Source organism: Aythya ferina (genome assembly GCF_964211825.1).
Source record: "Aythya ferina genome assembly, chromosome: 4".
Lineage (NCBI taxonomy): Eukaryota > Metazoa > Chordata > Aves > Anseriformes > Anatidae > Aythya > Aythya ferina.
The window spans coordinates 49,520,338-49,533,270 of NC_140300.1; the positions used below are offsets into that span (position 1 = coordinate 49,520,338).

A 12,933-nucleotide genomic window follows, 5' to 3' on the forward strand; every position below is an offset into this window, starting at 1 on the left:
AATAGACCAGCATACTCTAGCCACTTCAGAAAAGCTTCTGCTCATTGTGAAATAGTGGCTTTAAAAAGAAGCTTACAAAGTGGTGTAGCAGCTTGTGTGCATCGTATAAATCAGTGTTCTCACCTGTAATGTTTTGCTGGATGGTCTGACATATGACAGAAATAACACATTAGGCTTAAAAAGCTGTTAAAGGCACGGAAAAGCTATCATTTAGGAGAGGAAGAGAATTCGGGCCTTTTTTAGTGTGACTGTGAGATGACTAAAGGACGACTCAGTATTTTTCCTCCAAAATCTGTTTCAAAGATTCCACTTCATCCTTTTTAATGGTAAAAGGATGAGTTACTTACTTATGCTGAAAGGCAACAAGTTTTTCTTTAGCATACCTAGCAAGGAATGCACAAAAGCATTTGTGTGTATACGTGTTGTTGTTATTTAACGTGCTTAACGTATTATTACTTGGCATGCTTAAACAACGGGTGGTTAATGGATGGAGCCTGTTGCTGCAAAATGCATACGAGAGGAGCTGCTTAAGATGCAGAATGTGAGCGGTGTGGTTTTCTGGCTCTACTGGTCGGTTTGGAAATAATGTACCTTACCTGTGGACCTTGGGTTACCATTTGATAGTGTTTCAAAGCTGGTGTTTTCATCGGTGAAGTTTCCCTCTGTAATTAGGTGAGAGCATAGCAGGTCTGCTTCTGCATTGGGTTCACCTGCTCTACACTCCTTCCTCCTAGGTTTCCTCTTCCATTTTTCCTCGGAAGGAAAAAGAGGAGAGGGAGGAAGGGATGGGAAGTGATGATGGAAAGCAGCATGGTGCTGCTTTCCAGCCCCGTTAATATTGGGTTTAGCCACGTATCAGGGAAGGCAGGGAGTACATAATAGGTTCTGTCTTGAGGCAGCTGCCAAACTCGCTTCCTGTGCAGCTGAGACTGGGTGAGATCCCTGACTGCTTTGGCAGGGGTAGACAAAAATTGTTACAAGGACAAATTTTTGCGATTTGTTCCTCTTTATCTTCTCTTCCTCCCCTCATCTTAAAAGAAGCCTGTGTGCCTGACACACCACCAAGAACTGTAGTCACCACCACAATCTCTTACTGTGTTCTTACAAATTTGGAAAACCAGGCTCTTGTCCCATTGAAGCACTTATGTTTATTTTCCTAGAAGCACTGAATGCTGCCATTTTTTCTCAAGTGAAGTTTGGCTTTAACAAGAAATACTGGCTCTAAAATGTTCTAAAAGATGAGATGTATCCTTGTGCTTCAAGAACAAGCTATTCCTTATGTTTCAAGGAAATGTTCTTTGTTGTTGCTGATTTACTTCAGCCTGTGGGGTTTCATGCACCTTGCTCTGATGGTGGATGAAGATGGATGTTCGTAGTTTACCTGGGATGAATGGACTATTGTTTGGTCTAATATATAGTTATCCCTGTATTTTCTGTGTTAACATGATGTAAGATTGGGCTTGGAACTGAATGAAAGTGCTCAGCTTCTGCACCAGAAAGATGTTAGTGTTCTAAAAATGTCTTAAGTAGGGTGGGAAGAACATGCAAATGGAAGAGCATGCAGAAGGAAACTTAGAGAGTTTATATATATATATATATATATATATATATATATATATAATGTTTTCAAGCAGTAGACTTGGGAGGGATACCTTGCTTTTTCTTTTTAAGACAGGAATTTTATCCATCATTTGAACATCCATTTAGCTGCAAAATTGTGAAGTTTTAGGTTAGCCTGAAAAACATTTTAGCTTTGTTTTATGGGCAGCTAGAATCGGGATTCTGTTATAACAAGTATTATAGCAACAATCTGTAAGTTGGTATCTGTAAGGTGAGGGGTGTTGCAGAGTGGAAGGGAAACAGATGTGATAACCAGGTAGGTCAGAAGTAGTCAGGACCAAGATCACAAGTTTTCTGATTCTTGAACTTGGTGCCTTCATTCTGCCTCTCTAATGTGGTTGCCCTTTAACTAGGTATTAATGAATAAGAACTTCTGTATGTAAACTGTTTTCTTAGAACAGCTTGTGCAACTTCTCTGTGTCTATGATCTTCAAAATCATCATGTTCCTAGGCTGTGTTAGGTTCTTCTATGCTGCATTGAATGAAAGCAGCTTCTTTCATCTCAGCTCTGACCTTTGCTATAGGCACCTGTGTATCTATTTCCAATGATGACAATAAAGCTACCTGCTGCAAAACTTGAAAGACAGCCCTGGACAACTTGAAGAGTAGAGGGCAATTGCTCATTCTTTAATGCGTTCTATGCAAATGAAAGCATGTGTTCCCATTTACCTCCATGCAAAATGCAAGGTGCTTATTATGAGTAAATGAAACCAGTTACAGAAGAGAGTGCATGTTTGACCTCTCTCACTTGCACGTGTGTTCAACAGTGCCTTACTACATGTAAGATGAAATCTGTGGAGGCAGGAATAAAGACTTTCTTGAAAATGTTTGGGTTTTTGGAAATTAATTATGCTTTAAATCATGAAAATCATGCATTAAAACTTCATATAAAAAAAAAAAAAGTTTGCATGGGAGGCTAGAGATGTCATTTGCTTGGAGAATTCTGTCCCCTAAATACATGAATCTTAGAAGCACAACATCCAGATTAGTGATTATGAATTTTGTCACTGAAACGCTCCTTTTTGAGAAGGTATTCCCCTGTGACATTTCTAGAAGATTATAAATACAGTCTGCTGTAAGAAACTAAATGATGAGTAAAAGATGTTCTTGAAATATAAAAATATAACTAATGCTTAAAGTTCAGTGCAATCAAATATCTTTTGAATCTACTGAAAGGGCCATTTATTGCACATTAGATGTTATTCTTGTCTCAGTTTTTGTACTAAAGATAAGCACCATGCATGCACATTATTTTTACTTGGTGCTATTTCTGTTGGTCTTAGTTTCCTAGTTTTCTATTAATACAAAAATCAGTGGTATGGATACATCTTCTGTACCAGAAAATGAGAAGATAGAGAAAGCAAAGGCTCATAATCTACTATCCCAGTTACATTGCTGTTTATTTCCAGGCTTTTTAGCGTTTGGAAATGGTGTTTTGATTCCTCTTTCAAGGTTGCTGGCAAATATTCAGTTATGATAGGAGAACAAGCCTTGTGTGTTACAAATCAGTCTGCCTGTAATGTAAAAAGAAAATGTATGTAATTAGGGAATTTTTTTTAGTGTTTGTCATAGTGATCTTTTCTTTATAACCAAGCGCAGTGTATCTGTCAGTGGGGTCTGAGGCTGAGGGAAAGAAAAATCTGAAATTCTAACTAAAAATATTTTAGGTTCAAGAATTTTTCCCTTGAAGTGGAACAATATTGCTACCCTATTTTGAGAAACTTTTAACAGAAGATGATATGAAAGACTAAGCTCATCACTGTTAACAAAAATAACCATCATAACTATCTCTTGCATTGAGACTTAAGCCAAAATATGTTTTTATGTGGTGTTTTGGGCACAGTTCTGATAAAGGTGATGCAGGAAAATCCTCAAGGCAAACATGACAGCATGATTCTCCCTTGTAGATCAGATAGGCACCACTAATTATAGTACATTACTTGATCAAAGTGACCCTTCCGTCACCTTGTTTGCTTTGTGAATCGTGTCTGCACTTTGCAACCCAGAACATCCTCCCAGATCCATCCCCAAACTTCCACACCCCTCAAAAAAAACAAAACAAAACAAAATGCCTCCCCCCACAAATGTTTTAAATAATAATTAGTATTTAATTCAGACTAATCTTCTCAAGTGGTTTCTCTTCTAAAGTCAGTTTTGGAGCAAATCAGATACTTCCTGTAAACTGCATGTGGTTGTAACTGTCTTGGATGCTTAAGTACAGACAGTGATGCTAGTTAAATAGCAGATATGTAAAGCAGTTACTTTTATTTTACATTCCATTTTAATCTCTAACACTACTTTCCAAGTCAGGAGCTGCTTAGTATTTTTAGAGATCATTTCGTTCATTCAAAATACGCCATTATCTTGATTGTTTGCTTGTTTTCAACTGAAAGTGCTCTGCCAATAATGTAGCTAGTACTAAGGGAATGTGAAGGAACAGGACTGTATCTCAATTAAGAGTCTGATTCCTTCCTCTGATGCTATAAAACTGCCACCCACACCTGTATTTTTAATTGGATTGGGCTCATTAAGATAAAGGATAAATTTGCACATCCAAGTCTTCACTGCACAATAGCCTATAAACTCAAAGACTCTAAAGATATATTTTATAAGATGCATGGCATTATGTTCTAAACTTGCAGCTCATGGACATTTTAAAATCCAGTATAGCATCTGATTTGTGTGTATTTTAACACTGGAACAGTACATTTAACTTGCACATCTTGTCCTTGTAAAAATGCTAGCAGAGCTGAATTTCCTAAAATTGGAACTTCTACATTTTATCCCACGGATGCAAGTGTTAAAATATTTGTATCTTTTAGTGCTTTTATATACATACTCATAAGCAGCATAATTTCAATGCAGCACAGAGTTATTTCACTAGAAATTTAACTAATTTGTTACAAACCACAGTTTAAATTATATTACAGATGCATTGAGATAGGAATAATAATAATAAACAGGTAATTTTGATGATCTCTGACCAATCTCTTAATTTCATTCTTCCTTGTGCCATGGCACAAACAGGAAGTTCAGGAATTTAGTTAGCTGAAATAGGTATTTAACCCCTAGAAATACATGTTACATTTTACTGTATCTCCTCAAGATTTGTTTTATGACTTGTATTAACATAACTGCTGCCCTTTGATTTCATTTTAATGTCAGAACTGGAAATACGGAATATCTATAATTAACAAGGATATAACTCTCTGTCTTGAGTGTTTGTATGTTGCATTGTATTGTGATTGGATTCTCAGGCATTTCACACACAGAATCACACAGAACTGTAGGGGTTGGAAGGGACCTTGAAAGATCATCGGGTCCAACCCCCCACAAAATTTGCTTTCCTAGGTTATTCTCTTTCCTAATGTTACTGATGTGTTTTTTCCTCTGCATGTTATAAAAATATTTTCTTTCTTTTTTAAACAGCACACTGTTCATTTCTCTAGTCATAAGCTGGTTTGATTTTTCTGGCTTATTTGTGTGCAAAACAGTGTTCTGAGAAATTTTTTGTTTATGCCGTGAAAAGAATACGATCTTGTTCCCAAAACCTGCATTATATTCTTTAAATACATCATTGTCAGGTATCAGTTTTAATTTAGGCAAGGATTCATGAAATACACCTCCAGGAAATTCCAGGAAATCTCAAAATAGTAAGATAAAAATCTTGTCTTAAGCATCTTTCTATTGCAGGTAGCACAGCACGCCAGGATAATCTGTTATTGGAAAGATGAATGCAAAGATAAGAGCATGGGTTGGGTAAAAAAAAAAAAAAAAAAAAAGCCCAATTACTCAATTATTGTATCAAATTGATTTAAACCAGCAGAGAGAGGAAAACCAACAACAACAAAAACTTTATTCAATTTAAATTTCACTTTGCATTGAACTTTGTTATTTATAAAGCAGGTCCAGCTGAAGCAGATTGCAGAGGGACCTTTCCACTGTATTTTGAGTATCTCTAAGGATGGAAATTCTGCAGCTTGTTGGGGTGACCTGTCCTGGAGCTTAATCACCCTTGTGGCTTAACAAACAAAAAGCCTAACTCCTTTTCTCTAATCAGACTTTCATAACTTCTCACTCGTGTATTGCTTCTTGTGCAATTGCTGTGCAACTTCAAGAACAGCCTGGCTCTGTTTTCTCTGCCCTTCCATTAAACAGCTCTGGACAGTAATAAGCTCTCCCCCTCCACCTTCTCCTTTATGGCTAAACAAATTCAGAACCTCTCTTTGTAATACCACATGCTCCAGTCCCCTGGTCGTCTTGGTGGCCTCTCTTTGTAATACCACATGCTCCAGTCCCCTGGTTGTCTTGGTGGCCCCTTCCTCTGGACTTGTTCCTGTAAGCTAGTGTTCCTCCATTGTCACCTAGCAGGACAGATACTAAAGGCACCTGTTGCGTAAAGCAGTGCCAACTTGTGCTTGTTACTTTGGGAGCTGGGGGCTGCATGAAGTGGAGCGTAGCACTGAATGTCGTGAAGTGGAAATGCTGTGAAGAGATGCCTGTAATAAGTCATCCAGCAGCTTTCAGGCAGGACAAACCCCCTTGTCTGGTGTGGAGGCACGCCAAAGCTGTGTGGAAGGCTGTCACAGCTCAGTACTCTGACCAGGTTCTTTAAGGTAGTCCATGTGAGAGGGGTTAATCGTGCTACTGATTTAGCAGACAGACAGCAGCATACTGAAATCAGAACAAAAGTACAATATAGCAACTGCAGTATACAGTTAGATCCCTGTACAAATGTGACTCCCATTACTGGTCTCCCTAATGCGCATGCACAGCATGATGGGTTGCCCCAGTCACTAGGAAGGAATACGGGGGTTAAAGCCAGCTCGAGCCTATTGCTTTCTTCAGAGGTCTTTTATTTTTTTGGTTATGCAGTTTTTATAATTACAGTTGGAATGAGTTACATGTATACTTCCTCTGCTTTGCCGGGCTGTCTAGCTGGGAAAGGGATTGCTCTCTACTAATTATCTCAAGGAAGGCTGTTTACATGACTTGATGACCTACTGGTACAGCTGTACTCTGAAAACAGAGGTTACCCCCACCTTGTGCTGAGATAAGTTCAGTTTGCTTAACAGCACTGGGCGGTCATTCCTTGCATTCTTTGCTGAACTCATTGCTCTTATCCATCTCCTCTGAGCATTCTTCCATGGTAGAGGTTTGTTGGCTAGTCACACAAGCCCTGCTGTATCTCCCAGACTGTTGTAGATATGTTCCTTTTGAATCGATAGGTCACAAATAACTAGATGGATGCCTGCCTGTAAGAGCTGCTCCTCATCTCAGAACTCAATAGATTTGTATTTTGGTCACATGAGGTAAGTACATCCAGCCACATGAGGGTGAACTGGAAAAAGATGAGGGAGAATTGCTGCAGGCAACATCAGTGTACTCCAGCCCTCATCAGAATCCTGGCAGGTATCTGAAGGGCCACAAGAGAGGGCAGCAGCCTCAAAAACAGGTTGATAACATAGATGAATTACTTTGAAGTACTTGAATACTCCAGTGAAAATAGGGACCAAAGTTTTGGGCCTTACGTGGATCTCTCTTGAATACACAGGATACCACACACTACCTGGTCAAAGTCCTTGTTATCTCAGTGGAATTGGAAAAGTGGTTGTAGTGCCACGTACACATAGCCTTGGGAACAGGAGTGTTTCTGCAGAAAGGAGAATCAGGAGATGATCAGGAAAGTCATCAGAGGCTTATAAGGGTTAAATGATATGCTCTAGAAAATCTAGCAGTCTTTCCAAGATTCATCACTACTACTTTGATGCAAAGAAGAGAATACATGATTTCTTATTTGCCATCTGTAATAATAATCTATTCAGTTATTCTGATTATAAAAACAACCACTGTGACAAGATTTTTTTTTTTTCATAGAACAAGCCATTGGAAAGGATTTTTTTCCCCTTGTGTTTCTTGCAGTACGAAGCAGTATGCATATTGAAGTATTTTTGACTTTTACAGGAAAGTTAGGGTACCCCCTACTGGCTATTTTTGGAAATAAAGCTGAGCTATAACCTACTACTTCAGAGTGAGCAACAGCTGAGTTTAATCCATACTGCAATTTTAATATATTTTTAGTATGTTTTAGAGGAGTAGAGGAGTGTTCCCCCCCCGCCCCCCGGTAGCTTGGTAGCCTTCAGCAGAGTGAATCTACCTGCAGTGCAGCTGTTTTAAATGCAGGTGGTTGTACAGGCTGAGGGGTTCAGTAGTACCAAAGGAAATAGCTGGATGTTATCACAGCTCTTGTTGCCTAGTAACTAAAGCTCAATGTATAATTTCAATGGGGCTGAATTTGATGCACCTTGTCTGTCTTTCCCTTCTTACTAGTGGAATGTACATACATGTATTTATAGACTAAAATATGTCATCATCTGATAGCTAAAATGTATTTAAATCTGTAACTTTACAAACTCAATTACCATGATTTAAGGGCTGACTTAAGTTTCACATAATTAAGACAGACTTTCTTGTAGCATTTGTTTCCTGTTTTTATTAGTAAGCAAGCTTTTCAGTGTGACTATGCATAGAGATACTAAATTATTTTCTGCATAACATTCTCAAATTTCATCTTTCTATTTCTTTTACTGATTTGATTATTCTATATATTTTTCTACTAAATCCACTTACACAGCCAGGAATTGATGTCAGAGTTATTTCACAGAATCACAGAATCACAGAATTTCTAGGTTGGAAGAGACCTCAAGGTCATCGAGTCCAACCTCCAACCTAACGCTAACAGCCCTCCACTAAACCATATCCCTAAGCTCTACATCTAAGCGTCTTTTGAAGACTTCCAGGGATGGTGACTCCACCACTTCCCTGTCCCAGCTCCATGCCATTCCCTCGGGTCTTGTCACTGTCCCCAGAGAGCAGAGCTCAGCGCCTGCCCCTCCATTCCCCTCGTGAGGGAGCTGCAGGCTGCCATGAGGCCTCCCCTCAGCCTGCTCTGCTCTGGACTGAAAAAACAAAGGGACCTCAGCTGCTCCTCATACATCTTCCCCTCCAAGACCTTTCACTATCTTTGTAGCCCTCCTTTTGGCACTCTCTAACAGTTTTATATGTGATGTTGTGGCACTCAAAACCGCACACAGTGCATGAGGCCACACCAGCACGGAGCAGAGTGGGACAATTCCTTCCCTTGACCCACTAGCAGCGCCATGCCTGATGTACCCCAGGGTACAGCTGGCCCTCCTGCCTGTCAGGGCACACTGCTGGCTCGTATTCAACTTGCTATCAACCAAAATCCCCAGATCCCTCTCTTCAGGGCTGCTTTCCATCCTCTCATCCCCCAGTCTGTACTTATAGCCAGGGCTGTCCCTTCCTGGGTACAGAATCCAGCACTTGCTCTTTTTAAACTTCATACTGTCGGTATTGTCCGAGCTCTCTTGATTTGTCCAGATCTCTCTGCAAGGCCTCACCACCCTCTGGTGGTGTATCAGTGCAGTCACATTTTTTTGCCTTAATTTCTTTTGTTAATAGTTGATACCTGAAGCAAACTTCATTAAAGATATTCTTCCTTTTTGCAGTCTACATTGATCTCCCCTGTTTTACACATTTGGCTATAGCAGGTTATTGCTTCAAGTTAGGGGTTAATACTTTGTGGAACAGAAAGATGGTTTTCAAGCAAGCTTCATGTATGGCAGGCTGAAGGGAGAGGAACGGCAAAAAATATTAAAACAGATTTCAGTTTTGCAAGATTATCATATAGTCCTTGATGATGGCAAATAGTTGATTCTGCAGACAGTTACTAAAATTAAAACTTGTTCCCAAGAGCAATAATTTATATGTATATTCTGCCACTTGCATTTAGTATGAGTTACACAGGTCTTTTTTACTTTACCCTGCTCTTCCAGCTCTCTTCCTGATCATCCAGTTTTGTTCTTGCCTGACTCTTTTTAATTCTATCTAGGTAATTGTTTAAAAAAAGTAATACTTAACAAGAGTAGTGCAGCCATTGTCTTTGGTGTATATTTTGCTGGCTTATTATTGATGCAACCCTATAGTATATGTTTTCTCTGTGTGTAAGAAAAAATTGCAAGACTTGGGTTCAAATCTCTCCTGTTGTCATCCACTGAAGATGCAAACTAACATTAATTTCGTATTTGAATGTTCTAACATAGAAATAACGTTAAAGTAACTGTCAAAGGCACCAAAAATAAAAGCATTATGAAGAAAAAGATGTAGTTAGCACTGGGAAATTTTACTTATATTTCATCTAAACCTGATGTTTAAATTTTACTGGTCAAATAAAATGCATGCTGTACTGTTCTTGAAATTCTTCCTTCCTTTTTCACTTTCTTTCTGAAAGTTGAAAGGACAAATATACCATTTACACTAGTTATTTGCTGGTATGGACTTTCAGTGAGCTGTGAAATGTTTTATATATTCAGACTTTTAAATCCCAGAATTGTCATTCTTTGGACTTCCTTGAAAACTGAATTGAGTCCCTGTTAGAATCAGTTGCATAAATATGCTTATTATTGATGCTAAATAAATAAATAATGTGGACAATGTCCCGTGCTTGCATGCAAACAAGTATACTATCATGGTCTAGAAAACTTTCGGTTTTAAGAAAGTGAACCCTCCCAATGTTGAAGGGTTGAAGGTGAGGTGCAAATGAGGAGTGTTGGGAAGAGTAACTAGGGAACTCGTGAGTAAATACTGTGGAGGGTTTACATGATGTGTGAGGATTGTAATCTATAGAATGATTTTCCAGTGAACATGGTGACAGAGATGTTTATGATTTTAAATCTTAAATGGCATTTGCAGAGACGTGAATAATTTTGGTGTTGGATTTTAAGTTCTTGAGTCTTGTGATTCTGAAATTTTCCTCTCTTTGTTTTATTTATTTATTTTATTTTTATTAATGTTGACCAATACTCTTGTATCAAGTCAGAACTGAACTGAGATATTAAACACCTGTCGCTTCTTTCAGGTACTGCTCCCAGCAGCTGGTCTCTTGCAACTGCAAGATGTGAAAAGGACTTGCTGTGAATTTTTGGAATCCCAGCTTCATCCTGTCAACTGCTTGGGAATTCGTGCTTTTGCTGACATGCATGCGTGCACAGATCTCTTGAACAAGGCCAACACATATGCAGGCAAGTTATCATTGTCATAGAAGTTAGATCGATATCTGTGTGGGGGGTTACACACACATGCGGATTCCATACCAATCCACCCACACTTGCCCAAAGGAAATTGAATTTCATCCAGGTATGCATCTTCTGAAGAGTGCATTTGATATGAATGTCTGTCAGAGAAGGAAAGTCTGCTGGCTGAAACATGGTTATAGTAACTGCACATAGGGGCAGTATTTTCATGGCCTATTAGGACCATGCAATTTGTAACCCAGAAATAATCCAGCCTGCTTAAAATTTTGCACCATAGTTTAGGGGAGAAAGCAGGAAAGAAGAACTAAAATTCTGGCACTAAAGAAACAATTGCCAAGAACCAAAGTTCCATCTATGATTTTCAGGACTGTTGGAAGAACATGGGGGAAGAAAGAAGATGAGGGCATGGGGGAAAGCTATCTGTAGCCCCTGTACTCTACTGGCTAAGTAGACGCTGTCAAGAAACATATCATACCAATATTATGTCTTGAGTAATTTGTCTTTTGAGAATCCTACTTACTTAGCCCAAAACTTCAAATTTCCTACTATAAAGGGTACCTGTAATCTTATTCTTCTGTCTTGACACAAAGTGGATAGAGGTATGTCTTTGAAGTAATAATATAGCTCAACCAACAAAATGTTTTATTAGTCTAATTTCTACTTGCTTTTGAAGAACACTTGTCATTGATTCTCATTCTTTGCTGAAAAATGTTCTTAGATTCTTAATTTTATTACTAAAAGTACATTGCTATTGTCATCTTAAAGGCTGTTTGTCATATCTGTGAGAGGACTAGCTCATGTCAAGTCTTCACATTTTCAAAATTAAGTTCTCATTTTGCTTGCCGTTGTTAATAAAAAAGCAATTCTGATTCTTTGGTGAACTAACAGAAGTGTTGTTGCAGGGACAAGGGAGAATAATTATTCCCTTTTTCTTGATGCTGGTGAGGCCTCAGGTGGAAAAATGCTGAACCAACCTTTAAGACAGATGCAAACAAGCTGAAGTGAATCCAAAGAAGTCTAACAAGAACATATTAAGAAAACAGACTGACCTATGACAAAGACTGTGAGAGAAAAGGGTCCATTCAGTCAAGAAACTAAAAGGCTAGGAGTATGAGAAGGAAAACAAATCTTCCAGTACGTAAAGAGATGAGAATGAGTAAGCTTCATTTGTGAGGTATTCTTAAAGTAGTTTCATACATTAAGAAAAATCTTATTGTAAAAGTAACATTGATCAGGCAAGCTGTCTATGGAAGTTATGAACTCTCTGCTGTTGGAAAGCTATAAAGAACTGGTTAGACCAACATCAGATTTAGTTTGATCTAGATCACACCTGTGTGCAAATCTAGATGATTTGAAGTGCTTTGTAGCTTGCATTTCTATGACTCTGTGAAGACTAAAATCATTTTTTTTCCTTTACTTTCCAAATACATCTTCTGCTGTTGGAAAGTGATAATACAGAGAAAGTATTACCAAATCAGTAATTGTTAACATAATCTAATCCACCTGGATTCCCTTGTTTAACTGCTTATGACACCAGTAAAGGTTGCATAATGTAGATTACTAAAAAAACCCCACAAACAAATCCTTAAAGCCATTGTATAAGCTTTGCACAAAGCAGTGAATTTTTAGCATAACAGTTTTAACATTTTTTTAATTTTTTTTTTTTTTTTTTACATTTAAGTAGCACTGTAGAATGCCTTGGGGTCTTGGTGTTTAAGTAAAGACTGAAGACATTACACAGAAGAATTAATTTTTAATGGAAGCTTTTTATGGTGAAAAAAACACACCCTTTTATAGGGATAAAATTTAGTAGCTAGCAAAGCAGTATATTTTCATTAGAGCAACAGGAGTGAATATTCGAAGAATAGGACAAATTTATTTTAGAATATGCTGCTAACTCAGAAATCATGGATTGTCAGAGGTTGAGAGTTGTTCTCAGGTATGCCTCTATCTGTCCAGTCACAGATCTTTTCCTGTCTTTTCAGTGTCTCTTGGATATTTCATTCCTACTTCAGGTTCAGCAAAATTGAATTGCTTTTCATCTAAATATCTTTCCCTTCCCCCTGTCTTCCACTCACTGATGACTTCAGTGTTCTCCTAGTCATTCAGGTTTGTGAACTTAACAACTTTAACTCTCCCCTGCCATTTTCTCTCAACTACTCTGTTACTTACTCCCTTTTTTTGTTTCTTCCCTCCTCAC

At 38.3% G+C, this 12,933-nt stretch overlaps 1 protein-coding gene across 3 annotated transcripts in view; it reads left to right on the forward strand.

The window, feature by feature from the left end:
• The window catches only part of KLHL2 (kelch like family member 2), a 271,198-nt gene that overhangs the window by 237,970 nt on the left and 20,295 nt on the right, over positions 1–12,933 (forward strand). For 2 of the 3 annotated variants that reach the window (XM_084518130.1, XM_084518131.1), the window contains one exon: positions 10,559–10,721. The exons of the other annotated variant lie outside the window; for it this stretch is intronic. In XM_084518130.1, the coding sequence (XP_084374256.1) occupies positions 10,559–10,721 (163 nt within the window). The remainder of the gene's footprint in view (positions 1–10,558; positions 10,722–12,933) is intronic. 3 annotated transcript variants of the gene reach the window in all.